The 15,175-nt window shown below is 43.1% G+C and overlaps 1 protein-coding gene across 5 annotated transcripts in view; it reads left to right on the top strand.

Annotated features, from left to right (window-relative positions):
• PTPRG (protein tyrosine phosphatase receptor type G) overlaps window positions 1–15,175 on the top strand; it is a 908,944-nt gene that overhangs the window by 846,667 nt on the left and 47,102 nt on the right. For all 5 annotated transcript variants that reach the window (XM_066351766.1, XM_066351767.1, XM_066351768.1 and 2 more), the window contains one exon: window positions 6,356–6,447. In XM_066351766.1, coding sequence (XP_066207863.1) covers window positions 6,356–6,447 — 92 coding nt within the window. The remainder of the gene's footprint in view (window positions 1–6,355; window positions 6,448–15,175) is intronic.

Here is a 15,175-nt window from a genome sequence, read left to right as displayed (position 1 = left end):
TTCAAAATATTTTGAAATGTTTTCTCGTCATCTGGTATCTGTTTCCTCACTCACACCTCATCCATCTCCAAACTGATTTTGTTCACTTTCTCCTCCTTTGCCCCTTCATCTCCTCACATCTGACGAGCCCCACGTATGCAAAGTATGACAACCAGATGTCCCAGGATTTCCAGCAGAGCCCTCATGTGAAATATGCCTGTTGATTATCCCCAAAAGCACATTCACATTCATCAGTTCATACGTCCCTTTTATGGTTTGGGCAATAGGCAGATGAGAAGAGCAGGTCTGACTTCTTTGTAGACAGTCCCTTCCTGAAAAAGATACTACGCGTATAAACTGAGCTCCACAGAGAGTCGTTTAACCTACAGTACCGGAAACTTAGCCGCAAGGAAGTGGAACCACACAAGAAATCTCAGCTCCGCACTTACACGGGCTCCTGTGTGAGCAGGACCCACTCCAAGCAGATACTCCTCTTTGAGGAAAAGCCCAACAAGACCTGCAATGTTTTCCTTCTGTTGATGTCTTTGTCACTTCAATTTCTTTAAACATTTTGCCCTAATAAATCAATCCATGTCTTTTTAACACAGCTTTCAATCATCTTCCTTGAAGACGGGTGAATGTTTTCAACTTTGATTTATTAAGTGGTTCTTGCTCATACATGGTTTACTACAATAGACAAACCTGTCTGCAAAAGTAAATATTAATATGATTTCTGTACTTAACAGCATGAGAATAAATGGGATTATTAGCGGGCATGCCAGTATCCATTTAAATGAGGGTAGTATATAAATCAGTTAAGATTGCTTAATTAATATTCAACAGCAGCCCAGCCAACTGCCCTGTCCCAGTCTGCAATTAGCATTTTGAGCTGCATGCTGCTAAGAAACTCGTTGTCACTCTAATGTGATTGTAAATCCATTGAGTTTAATTTGAAGACAGTAACTTGGTGTTTAATGCTTTTATCGACATTTGGCTATTTTGTAATTGTGGTTTCTGTGGGAGTCTGGAAGTTGTGTTGTCTGTGCCCAGCAGTTGTAGTGACATTGAGGGCAGTGCTGGTGTGAGCCAAGGGTCCTGGAGGAAGACGGTGTGCTGTCTCCAGCTCATCAGAAGGGATGTAAAATTTTCCCCACGTGTTTGCAGACTCAGGAAACCCCTCCTGCATTAGATGCTCCATTTGATGGACAGCAGTGCCAAGTGGCATTCCAGACATTTTCAATATTCAGTCTTTCTGGGCTCAAGATTGGCATGTTGATTTTTAAGAAGTAGCAGTCAGGCCCTGGCCGGTTGGCTCAGTGGTAGAGCGTCAGCCTGGCGTGCGGAAGTCCCGGCCAGGGCACACAGGAGAAGCGCCCATCTGCTTCTCCACCACTCCCCCTCTCCTTCCTCTCTGTCTCTCTCTTCCCCTCCTGCAGCCAAGGCTCCATTGGAGCAAAGTTTTCCGGGCGCTGAGGATGGCTCTGTGGCCTCCGTCTCAGGCGCTAGACTGACTCTGGTCGCAACAGAGCGACGCCCCGGATGGGCAGAGCATCACTGCCTGGTGGGCGTGCCGGGTGGATCCCGGTCACATGTGGGAGTCTGTCTGACTGGCTCCCCGTTTCCAGCTTCGGGGGGGAAAAAAAAAGAAGTAGCTGTCATGTAAATTATTCCCAGATTCTTGTTAGAAGGGTGGAAAGAAAAGGAAGAAATTGTTAGGATATACCAGAAGCTATCTGAGCAGTTACCTGGAAAACAGGAGCAGCAGAAAGGAGAGTTTTTCTGGGTCATTCCAAGGCATCTGCCTTATGGTCGCATCACACTCCTGGGAGGAGTCCAGGGGCAGGCAGGGAGTCTGGAGGTTCCCTGCCTGCCTTTGCAATTTGCTGAATTTCATTTGAATAGGAACCCTCTGTAACTTGAGTATTTACTAATACCTGGAAAGCACTGTCACAGCTGCTGTAGGGTGTGTGTGTGAGTGTGCGTGTGTGTGTCAGTGTCAGTCAAGGGGTCCCGTCACATGCTGGCAGGGTGTGTGTCTCGGCACAGAGCAGGGAATGCCCTTGATGGCTTTACTGATTGGGGTTGCTATTTGCTGCATCCCGACATGAGGGTTGACTCTGACGGGTGCTGTGCTTTCTCAAGTGCAGAATTTTTGAAAAAGTGCCCTGGCCGGTTGGCTCAGCGGTAGAGCGTCGGCCTGGCGTGCGGGGGACCCAGGTTCGATTCCTGGCCAGGGCACATAGGAGAAGCGTCCATTTGCTTCTCCACCCCCGCCCCCCCTCCTTCCTCTCTGTCTCTCTCTTCCCCTCCTGCAGCCAAGGCTCCATTGGAGCAAAGATGGCCCGGGCGCTGGGGATGGCTCCTTGGCCTCTGCCCCAGGCGCTAGAGTGGCTCTGGCCACGGCAGAGCGACGCCCCGGAGGGGCAGAGCGTCGCCCCTGGTGGGCATGCCGGGTGGATCCCGGTCGGGCGCATGCGGGAGTCTGTCTGACTGTCTCTCCCCGTTTCCAGCTTCAGAAAAATACAAAAAAAAAAAAAAAAAAAAGAAAGAATTTTTGAAAAAGTAACTCTTTTCAAAATATCTCCCTTATCTGAAAGAACAAAAAGCCACTTTTAGAAATTTTAGCTGAAGGCCTGACCTGTGGCGATGCAGTGGATAAAGCGTTGACCTGGAATGCTGAGGTCACCGGTTCAAAACCCTGGGCTTGCCTGGTCACGGCACATGTGGGAGTTGATGCTTCCTGCTCCTTCCCCTTGTGTCTTCTCTCTCTCTCTCTCTCTCTCTCTCTCTCTCTCTCTCTCCTCTGTCAAATGAATAAATAAAATCTTAAAAAAAAAAAAAGAAATTTTAGCTGAAGACTGAATATTCACAACTGTAAGTATAAATTGTCCATGGGCTTTGTAGAAGCCAGACCGGTTCACAGACCACACTCCTACCTCAAGGCTTTGTGGGTCGGGACCATAGATCACAGGGTGAGAATTGAGTCCAGGGAGCTGCAAGCCACAATCCACATTGATTTGATCAGCTACCAAAAAGGATATCACGCATGACCCTCTCAACGTCTGTCCAATCAAGCCTGTCTTAGATATCTTAAAATATAGAGCCCGTGATGGTTTTCCAAAAAGGGAAGGAGGGAATGGAGAGTAACAGAAAAAGCTTGTTTCAATTTTGCTACCTAGAACTTTCTGTGAGAGGCACATAGATTTAACATGTTGCTCATCCTTGGTCAGGCACCAGAGTGTTTGGCTTGTATTTACGGACTGGGTTTTACAGGAAATGCATAGCTTTGAACAACTGACCCACCTGCAGTATGGTGAGGTACTTACTCAGTGAAAGTCATGTGACAAGTGCTACCAACGCAGGGACCAACAGATCCATAATCCCGTTCCATTTTCATTTCGGGCTGTATCCCCATTGGGTTTGAACTGTGGAAAAATTCTCTCATGAAACCAGATGTCTCCTCCTGGCTCCCATGTTGGGAGCACTCAGTGAATGTTGATGTCACTCTGTCTCAGTACTTCCTTCCTGGGAGTGTTTAGAAAGCCACCTAGTCACCTGACCTGTGGGAGCGCAGTGGATAAAGCATTGACCTGCAACACTGAGGTCGCCAGTTTGAACCCAGGCTTGCCTGGTCAAGGCACATATGGAAGTTGGTGCTTCTTGCCCCCCCCCCCTTCTCTCTGTCTCTCACACGCACATACACAGAAAAGAAAAAAGAAACAGTCAATAAATGAGGAAAAGTGTGCAATGATATATCCAAAAATGTTAAAACTGACAATCACAGTGAGAAAGATTTGGGATAATTTCAGTGGATCATTTTCTTTTTGTTCATTTATATTCATTTTTCTGCATAGATTATGTAAGATGTAGATAATTCTTTCTAAATTACTTAACTGCTGAAATGGGCTTAAGGAAGTGGTTCTCAGGCTTCTGGGCCATTGCAAAGAATGTGTTATCCACACACCTGATTCTGGGCAGCAGACGCTGATTAGTGTTCCCGAGTCCTTGACTCCTTTATTCTTAGAGAAGACATTCCCCGGAAGCTCTGTAGGCAGAGCCCCGGCCCGTCTGTGTGTGGGAGGCAAGTGTGGGAGGGGCGTGGAGGTGCAGCCGGGGGAGCTGTCTCCGCTCTGACCTCCATTCCCAGGCTGATGGGCTCCTCTCTGGCCACTAGTCATTTTTCTCCAGGGAAAATCCATTATAAACAATAGCACATGGGGCTCAGGAGTGATTTGCTTTGATACACACAGCTTTTCCCCAAAGAGAACATGGACTCTTCAGTTCCACATGTAACTGAGAGACTGAGGACTGCCTGCCTGTCTTCCACAGAAAAAAATCACCTCTGTATCCTTTCTAAGTCACTTGACATAATACCATGGCCAATAAAGATTCTCTATACTAAGCTTTATATTTCAGAAATTTAGTAGGCATAGTAAAGAAGACTTATGGGGGGGTATTCACTTATTTAGAGTGTGGCCTAGTCAGTTGGGTGCTGTTTGTTTCGATGTTGTAGAAAACTTCTTTGGATTAATAAAGACTCAAATGGTCCAGTACCTACCTCAACAAGAACAGGTTTTTCTTAGCTCTGACTCTGGGTGGTTAAAGTTCATTTGTAAAGGCCATAAATTATGTTTTTACTTGAATATTACATTTGGGAAATCTGTGCAAGTTACAGGGGAGAAATTCAAGGGTAGAAACTTTATCATTAATTTAGAAATAAAAGCTATTACCTCAAACATAAAAATTACAGTTTTTTTAAAAATGTGGATTTTCATAATTTCACATTCAGCAGATTACCACCAGATCTTAAAGTGTTTTGTGCATTTCATGTCCTAAAGCTTAGGTTAGCCTGGCTGATTTTCCAAATTTAGGTAAAGGCAGCTAAACAAGTGATGACAACTTGTTTTATTATTTATATAACAAATTCCAGGCAATTCATAGAAAAAGAACTGTCCATTGCTCCCCAAGAGCAGACCCATGAGACATATGCCAAGAGTGGAGTAGGAGGGGCTTCTGTTCAGACCCCGATGGTATGGAGCAGCAGTCCAGGTTGCTTCTAGAGCAGTGCTCCCATGTGCAACTGGTTACAGCGTCTTTCCATCAGAACACAGGCACTGCTCAGAGGAAAACACTTCACATTGTGATGTGTGATTATGTCTGATTGTACGTGGTTATAATAGCTAATGTGGAGTAATCCCTATGACTGAGCGTCCTCCCCCCTCCCACCTGTATTTTATAGAGTGGATTGATTTTCCCACCACTTCCCTCCCCCCAGCTCCCTTCTGTGGCTCCATGGAATCATGGTGTGCCCAACGGAACCATTCCAGGATGCTTCTGAGTAGACGAGCTAAGACAACTCGGAGGAACAGTTTACTTACTCCAGTGGCTGGAGTACAAAGCAGTGACGCTGGGCTTGGTGTGAGATGCCAGAGTGGGACAGATCCAGGGACAGCACCAGAAGGAAGCCGCCTGCTTGGCTAAAAGACCCAGCAGTAGGGCCAGCTATTGTGAAGCCCCTTCACCAGATGAACAGGGACCCTTCTCTGGTCACAATAGCCATTCATGCTGAGCAGCCTCATTAAACATTCAGCCTGTGCTTCCGGCAGCTCATTAAGGCTGCAGTGAGCAGTGACGTGGATGCTAGAATCCCGGCCGGCCAGCCTCAGAGGCAGAGGCTGAGTGAGCTGCTGATGGCTTTGATGTGCACTGCTTGTCCTATCATGACCAGTGTCTGCTCCCTGCTTTGCCTCAAGTACAGGTAAAAACAGAACAGAACCAGAACCAAGCAGATGGCACTGAGGGCTTTAGGACCTTCTTTCCAGTTCTGTCTGGCAGGGGCCTCTGATTCTGAGTGCTTGTCCTTGAAGCCCTCTGACCCCCTGAAGGAGCTGTCCGTGGCTCTGGCAGCCTTTGCAAAGCGCTAACAATGTGGTGCTATTGTGTCCTTGGGCTGTTTGATGACCGCTTTGGGAAGGTTGGAGGTGTGGTTTTGAACTAGTAGCTTGGGTTTCAAATGGCAGATTATTCCTCTGTAATGTGTCAGATTTAGAAATGTTATGGGGTAAATCCTTGCAGTTTGTGGAACAAGTTTACTTCCAAGTTTTCATGTATCTGAGGGATTCGTTACTAAGCCTTTCTTTCTGTTTTGACTCCCAGGATAGGTAGTGTGTATAAGAAAAATAAATATTCATCAGCTGTTTGGGCCTTTTCCAATGGGCTGAATGTTGTCCTTCTTTGTCTTGTTACTTTGTTGCTTGATACTGTGTGATATTTAAAGCTGGTAAGATCTGTGAAGGGAAAATTGGGAAATGATGGACTCTGACAAAGTGCATTTCTTTGGTCTTACTGTTGGCATGTTTTCCTCTTTCCTACACAGGAAGTGTTTCCAGACAGCTCATTTCTATGTGGAAGATAGCAGTTCACCTCGGGTGGTCCCCAATGAAAGTATTCCTATTATTCCTATTCCAGGTAAGTGAGACACGACTCTTCTTTCCAGTGGACTAATTGTTGTTCTCTTTTGTTCTCAGCCATCTGAGGCAGCCATGAAAAAATATTAGTTGTATAGCCTTTTAAAGCTTGCTCAGTTTTAGAGATTAACTAATGGTAATTTAATGAAATGTCTGCTCCTTTCTGAATCTACAAAGTAATGAAATCCTCTTGAGAAGAACAACTATGACTTAATACACTATAGATTCACATGCAGTGGAGGGAAGTAACAGTAGAAAAAGGGAGAAACATTTGCAATCTACTGGGACTAAATTTCATTATGATAGGCAGTTGTGCTTAGATTTATTTTTTTTTAAATCATAATTTGCGATACATTTTTTAAATTGAGTTTTCTCCTATGGTTCCTTACCCTGAATGTAATTTATGTTAGAATTGGAAGTTTTTGGTTCTCAAGGTGTTTGTGTGAAGGTTTAGGGATATGTTCTTGGTCCGGTATGTATTGCACATGTCCTACAAAGAAAGATGGAACACTCAGTCAGTCTTAGGGGTCGGGCTGGTGGGGTGCACTGTGGAAAACCCTAGCAGCCTACCTTTAGGAGTTTGACAGTGGCTTGGTGGTAATAGTCAGGATGTGGGGTTTGAAGATGGCCCCACCATTTTTATTTGGTGTTCCTTCTTTTTTGCCCATTTAAACTTATTCCTCTGGTTCTTTATGTACTTTACCTATCTGTAGATATCCATCCATCTTCTGGACATTAATTATTCTTTTGTAAACAAAGGTACCACTTTTACTTTAGTGTCACCTCCTGCACAGCCAAGGCTCCCCTGTCCCACTTGTCTGCCTCATTTTTCCAGAGCACTTTTCTCTAATACACTGTACACAGTACTTGTTTGTGGTGATCCCACTTTAAAATGAGAGCTTCCTAAAGGCAAGTGGGTGTCTCCTTAGGGCTAAAATAATACCTGGCACATAGTAGGCATTCTTTAACTCTGAGAGGGGGAGAGAGAAAAAGAGCTGGAGCAGGGGTCAGGAACGTTTTTGGCTGAGAGAGCCATGAACGCCACATATTTTAAAATGTAATTCCATGAGAGCCATACAACAACCCGTGTACATTACGCATTATCCAATAAAAATTTGGTGTTGTCCCGGAGGACAGCTGTGATTGGCTCCAGCCACCGCAACCATGAACATGAGCGGTAGGAAATGAATGGATTGTAGTACATGAGAATATTTTATATTTTTAACATTATTATTTTTTTAAAGATTTGTCTGCGAGCCAGATGCAGCCATCAAAAGAGCCACATCTGGCTCACGAGCCATAGGTTCCCAACTCCTGAGCTAGAGAATGAGAATGAATATGAATGAGTAAATGAATGAATGAATGTCAGAAAAATGTCCTGAAAGTCCCTAAAAAAGTCCCTAAAAGGCACCGTCACTCATTCTCTGAGTGCCAAGAAGGAGTGCCCTACTGTCTGTGTGCCCTCACTGGGTGCAGGCACAGCGGGGACTTTCCTGACCCTCCGTGTGTCTGTGTGTCAATTCATCTGCTCTTGTTGGAATTGCTCTTGTTTCAGCTTCTGACACTAAAGCTCATCGCCCAGAAACAAGAGGGTAGCAGAAAGTCTCTGATTGACTTCTTTTTTTTTTGTATTTTTCTGAAGTGATAAGCAGGGAGGCAGAGAAACAGACAGACTCCTGCATGCACCTGATCAGGATCCACCTGGCATGCCCACAAGGGGGTGATACTCTGTTGCAACAGGAGCCATTCTAGCACCATGAAGCCATCTTCAGCACCCAGGCCAACTTTGCTCCAATGGAGCCTTGGCTGTGGGAGGGGAAGAGAGAGACAGAGAGGAAGGAGAGGGGGAGGGGTGGAGAAGCAGATGGGTGCTTCTCCTATGTGCCCTGGCCGGGAATCGAACCCTGGACTCCTCCTGCATGCCAGGCCAATGCTTTACCACTGAGCCAACTGACCAGGGCCTTCTAATTGACTTCTTATTGGATCAGTCTGTGGCCACTCAGTGGTTCCCAGACAGGCAGGATAGGTCTCGTGTTACCCTGTGTCCTTCTTTACCAGCCCTTGCCCTTCATTCTTGGTGGAGGAACGGCACTCTTGTCTTTGGGAGGGGAGGAAGCAGGCAGGAAACACCAGCCCTTCATCTGCGTGAAATAAGTAGTTTTGTGGAATCTGCTGGATTTGCAGAATACTGTGTGGATAGTCATTTCCTTTTGCCTCGCCTCTGTTGCCCTCTGCAAAGTGCTTGGAGCTGATTCATGTGACAGACGCAGCTGCCGGAGAGCTGTGCAGTTGAAACCTGTTGTGAAAGGTTAAATGGTGAGACACTTCTTGTGCTGTCTGTGTTTTCATTTTCTTTTCCCACTGGATTAGGAATCAGAAAACCTAGGATCTTTTCCTGCATCCACTATGAAACCTTCAGTCAACAACCTCACCTCTCTGATCATTAGTTTTCAGAATCTGTAAAGTGAGGGGGACATCTGCTGTATTTGCCCTTGAAGCAGCATTAAATTCCATGAGATGATAAGAGCAAAAGCACTTTGGAAACCAGAAAATAAGCCCAAAGTGTCACCTGTGAAGCTTCTTCCCAAATCCTGGTAGCATTTGTGCCAGCAGCCGTGGAGGGTGAGCATTTGTGTGGCTCTCATTCCACTGTGCCACAACCTTTGACTCAGACTTGAGGACTTCCAGATCTCTGGGGTCCTCAGAAAATGTTCCTGCTCTGCCACACCTCTGAGTGGGAGTCTTAGACCAGAAACGCTTTTAAATCTTTTCTGATTTACTGTATTTCCCAGCCACCTATTTAATCACCAAGTAAAATACAACCTAGACACATTTTTTTAAATGTGACTTTCTGCTAGTTCTTACTCACTGGTAGTACATGGAAAGAAATTCCAATTCTCCACTGACTGGGTCATACCTCGCTTGGCATAGTAGGTGCGTCCTTGACAAGTTGTTATACACATTTGTAACAGTATAGTGTTCAAGGACTTACGTAGTGAGATTACTTTCTCTCTAATCTCAGTTTTTCATAGATAGCCCAGACTTTCTAACTATGAAGAAACACTAGGACAAACTCATTTCACCCTGTGCTAGGAAGGAGTTACCCTAGATGAACTTTCTTTAAAGAGCTTTCAACTTGATCCCAGTTTCCTATTTTTCTTATATAAAATTCCACAATCCTATTTACTAATTACATTTTCAATATTGTAATTTATGAAGCACTTTAACCATCTACTGTTCTCTTTATTCTTATGGTTTCTGCTAGTTATTACAGTACAAACTCTTATCTTGCATGAGGAAATTCATAATAAAAAAACCACAATTTTTAATAAGCTTGTGAGTTACTGGTATTTTCACTCTGTTAAAATTCTTAACACAACTTTTGTTTAATGCAGACCTCCTTGAGATGATTTTTTTTAATTCTAAAGAGGAAGGAAAGGAGGGAAAAGGAGAGAGAAAGAAAGAAATATTGACTTGTTCAACTTATTTATGAATGGATATTCATTGGTTGATTCTTAAATCCTGATTGGGGATTGAACCCACAACCTTGGTATATCAAGATGATGCTCTACCAACTGAGCTACCTGGTCAGGGCCCCTTGGGATTTTAAATGATTTACCTTAGGAATCATTTAATTGTTATTATTTCTTAAAATAATAGGATATTGGCTCTGGCCTGTTTGGCTCAACGGTAGAGTGTCATCAGCCCAGCATGTGGATGTCCCGGGTCTGATTCCCAGTCAAGGCACACAGGAGAAGCGACCTTTTGCTTCTCTGCCCCTCCTTCTCGCTCTCTGTCTTTCTCTTCTCATCCTGTAGCCATGGCTCGGTTGGAGCAAGTTGGCCCTGAGTGCTGAAAATAGCTCCTCAGGTGCTAAAATAGTTTGATTTCTGAGCAACAGAGCAACAGCCCCAGTTGGACAGCACATCACCTCATGGGGGACATGCCAGGTGGATCCCTGTGGAGGCGCATAAAGGAGTCTGTCTCTCTGCCTCCCCACTTCTCACTTGAGAAAAATTAAACAAGTAAAAAATTTTTAAAATAAAATAATAGGATGTTTATTGAGTTTGTATAATATACTTATTCTTCCCACTGGATCTCAGTTATATCTTATCCTTATTCAAAACTTAATAATAGGACTACTGGTCCAGATTTATCAACTTATTTTATCACTGGAATGCTTCATTTTTTATAATTGATTTTAGAAAGCTATTTTCAGACAACTACTAGTAAGCTGAACTATCATACTGGTTAAAAATTTATACAACAGAGTAAGATTCAAAATTCAGGTACCAAATTGTTATAAAATAGACCTCTTGGGTCAGCATTGTAGAATGTGTAACATATTCAGTTCCTAGGACTTATTTTACATTTAGCCTATTTTTAGAAAATATTATCATCACCATCTCATATTTATTGAGCATTGACCCTAGGTTCATGCTTTGTGTTTATTTTCACTCTAGTCCTAAAGAGATTGGTGCAATGAATGTCACCATTTTACAGATGAGAAAACTGAGGCTCAGAGTCATTATTTAATTTGCCCAAGGTGAAAGGGGTAAATGACAGGACAAGCACTATCATTCTCTGTGGGACTTCAAAGCACAGATGCTTAGAAATGGCTCTGCCACCCCTCGGTATGCTGTTTTTGCCATTCTGATGTCTCAGGTCTTGAGGCTCTTCCTTTGGATATTGCTTCATTCAATTAGGGTGTCTTCAAATTCAAAATGTGAACATTATCTATTTTTTTCTGAGTGCTTTCTCATTCCTTTCTTTCACTACCACTGACCATTTGTTTCTGCATTAAATTCTCTTTCATCTTCCTGGAGTTATTCATTCTTCTGTTAAAGTTTCCCCCGTATCAAAGAATCTATCCCATTACCTTTGTTCTCTAGTCATTTTTATTCTCTTACTTCCTAAGAAAATATTCTCAACCCACAAATACTTCAATTCCCTGTACAAAATAGGCCTGTGGGATTTAAATGACTTCAGGAGCAATTCAAGAACATGTCGAATGTTGAATAAACTTAGACACCAAATCAGCAACTTTCAGACGATTCTGCTATAGTAATAATCCATAAATAAATAGCTCTGATCTTTCAATCCCAAAGCATAAGTAGAACTTAAGTCATGCTGTCTTTAGGAAAACAATATAAAATAGGCAAATGGTTAAGGAAAGCTTTGCTAATAACCTTTTGATAGTCAGCCCTTGGAGACAGCAGTTTATAGAAATTTTAAGTTAATCAGTTTTACTAAATTTAACAAATTTAGGAATTTAGACTCTGCAGGGCACACAGTTATAAGAACGAAGGTGTTTTTTACTGGTCTCACCTGTACTTATGTAAAACATGGTAGCTCAGGTTAGTTAGCCACATTAGAACTCAGAATACAAGAGGGTTTGGCCTACAATGAAAGAAGTATGTTAGAGGTTAGGTTCCAATCACTATAGAAATGACATCAATTCTTTTTTTAAAATTTATTTATTAAATTTAATGCAGTGACATTGATAAATCGGTACATATGTTGAAAGAAAACATCTCTAGATTATTTTGACATTTGATTGTGCTGTGTACCCCTCCCCCAAAGTTAAATTGTCTTCTGTCACCTTCTATCTGGTTTTCTTGTGCCCCTCCCCTCCCCCAACCCCTCTCTCCTTCTTCGCCCCATCCCCCCTCCCCCCACCCCCCACCCCCCACCCCTGTTGCCATCTCATTCTTGTTCATGTCTCTGAGTCTCATTTTTATGTCCCTTCTATGTATGGATTCATATAGTTCTTAGTTTTTTTCTGATTTACTTATCAGGAAAATTGTGAATCGCAGTGGCCGCTGCCTGTATGATGTTTGGGGAAAGTGGTCCCCTCGCCCCAGATAAACTGTGACTTCTGCAGAAGAGTGAAAAGGCTTTGACTCTCATTTTTCACCAATGGTTTTTCTAAATTAAATAAATGTTCCATGGTTACTGGCCACCCTGCTTAAGGTGTGAGTTTAGAGCACACTTCAATGCAGTAGCTTCGCTGCTGTTCCTCTCGTAAGCTTTCTGTCTTCTAAGATACTGAAGTGGTCAAAATTTCTGCCCTTTTAGAGCCACATTATTCTGAAATCTACAAGCACTTTTAAAAATATAGTGTTTCCAATCTGGGAATATTGTTTTGAAACAAATTTGCTGCAAAATATTTGAAACAAAATATTTTGAAACAAAATATTTTTGCTGCAGTTAATAATGAAGTCTTATGTATATATGTTATCTATAAATTAAATTTGCTGTATTATATTATTCTTTTAGACTTTCGTCACAGATAGCTTTTAAAATCAGAACTTAGTTCATGAAATGAACCTGTTTACAGAGCATGTTGAAAGGGCTTTTCCAAATGTGTATATTGTCAAACAGATGTTCTTATAAATGCTTTCCTCTGGAAATTCAGAAATCTAACTTTCTAATAAGATCACTACAAAAGAAAATGTTGCTGCTAAGCAGTCGCTTAGAAATCCAGAAATGATTCATGCCCTTCCAGTAGTTAAAGACATCTTCATAATTTGAAGGTCACTGGTCTCAGCAGGGTGCCAGCACATAAAAGGGTTTTAAACATGCAGCTTTAAACCCTTGGGATTAAACCAACCTTGTTGGCATATTTTATTCATACAGAGATTATCTCCAAAGGAGATTCATTGGTCTTTTGACTATAATGAAGCGCTTTATTTATTGACTTCATTGTGTCATAAATGAAAAGATATTTCTTTTTATGGCAGGAAATAAGATGTTTCAATCTCCACAACAGTCCTTACATCCTAAGAGTCTGGACAAGAATCTACTTCTGTGTCCTAACTCAAGAACTGAGATCTCGATAGTGTTCTCTCATTTCATATTTGCTTATCTCCCTAAGTTGATACAGCGGTATTACCAAGCACAGAGAGAGGCCTGAGCTTGGCCTTGGAGGCTGCGAGGACAGACAGGAAGGGCACTGAGTTCCTCAATTCAAGGTCTGTCCACTGGAGGAGTGTACAGCACCTGATAACAGCCCAGTCCTTGGGGGTGGGAGAGGCATGTCTGAGCAGGAGTGACTTCAGCCAAGTATGACGCTGGGATTTTATAGGCTCTCCTTGCCCATGGACGTATGGAATTGGACTTCAGAATAGAGTTGAGGGAACCACTATAGGTTAAGTGAACTTTACAGAGACTGGTCACAGAGTGAATGACTTAAGTTCCACTGGAATTTTATTGATAATCCTATAATTGCCTATATACTGCCAGAGAAAGTAAGCAGGACTATATTTTAATCAGACCTTCACCAGTCGACCCAAGCCACTGAGCGTGTTGGCAGGAAGGTCAGTACTGTGACACTTGATTTGCCTGGCATCGTCAAGGTGACCAGAACAGCAGTGCGAGTGTCCAGGTAACTGAGGCTTACCCTTAAAGCTCTGTTTGTTGGAAAGTCTCTTTAAAATGTATTACATGGTTTTCTGCCCTCTCTAACCATGTATTTTCAGTTTAAGGTCTAGAGAGGTTCTGTAATAGGGAAGAAGTCAGCTTTGGATTCCATCACATGACAATGACAGGGGGCCTTGGCTAGGCTCGTTGGTCTCTGTTAGCCCAGTTTCCAGATTTATGAAACGGAGGTAATGTCAGCCCCTAGATCAGCGGGGTCACCTAAAGCCATCGGAAAATACATAATGCATATCAGGTATTTACATTCCGAATCATAACTGTAGCAAAATTACAGTTATGAAGTAGCCACCAAAATTATTTTTTGGTTTGGGGTCACTGCAACATGAGGCATTAGAAAGGTTGAGAACCACTGCCCTAGATCTTAAGGAAATTGTACATCAGGTGTGGGCAAAGGTAGATTTACAGTTGTTCGTATGGAAAATAGTACAATAATAAATAAATAATAATACGAGAATAAACTGTTGCTTGTTCTCAGAGCTGTAATCCTATTTTTGCCCTACCCTAGATAAAGCAATTAGCACCTAAAGGAAATCACAATGATTACATCCTTGATAAAGGCCAAGCACTCTTATAAGTACTTGTGTTATCTAGTTTACGACTCATAATACTCTATGAATAAGGCACTGTTGTTATCCCCATTGTACAAATGAAGAGATGGAGTCGCACAGAGGCGAAGTCATACCACCATGCACACTGGCTCTGGCTTTTGCATCCCCACCATGGCCCCTGGGTGCCTGATGCTCAGGAAGTATTCCACCACCGGCGGCTGACGGAGGGGCAGCTCCACAATTTTACTGACTTACAGGCAACCCAGCCTACCCCAGAGTGGTGTCCTGGGCTCTGCCCTCTGCAGTGCCCCCTGGGTAGCTCAGGGACAGCCTCAGCTACTATATTTTCCTTTTGAATATCCATCCAAAAATTGCAGACACGAAAGTTAGTTTTTCCATTTTTGTTTGTCTGTTATTCCTTAAGATTAACAGACAGCAAATTGAGCATGTGCAAGTAGGTTAGAAGCACAGGCCAAGTTTGGGTGCTTCCCCTCGAAAGCCTCTAACTATGCAAGTACAGCGGAGACAACCACAGGCTTTGGGGAAGAAACTTTTTCGTGTGTTCAGATACATTTTTCCTTATTTCCTGTGGTGTTGCAGGAAATTTGAGGTCAGCATTATTCAGCTTTCTCTTTGTCCTCCTCAGATCCTCTCAGCTGTGGTGCTTGCTTCTCACGTAGTGCCTGCCCCCGCCTGACGCTCTGCTTTGGTCCCAACAAACCAGAGGTTAACTTCAAGCTT

The sequence above is a fragment of the Saccopteryx leptura genome, chromosome 10, assembly GCF_036850995.1.
Source record: "Saccopteryx leptura isolate mSacLep1 chromosome 10, mSacLep1_pri_phased_curated, whole genome shotgun sequence".
Taxonomy (NCBI): Eukaryota; Metazoa; Chordata; class Mammalia; order Chiroptera; family Emballonuridae; genus Saccopteryx; species Saccopteryx leptura.
This window is presented reverse-complemented; position numbering and strand designations above follow the sequence as displayed.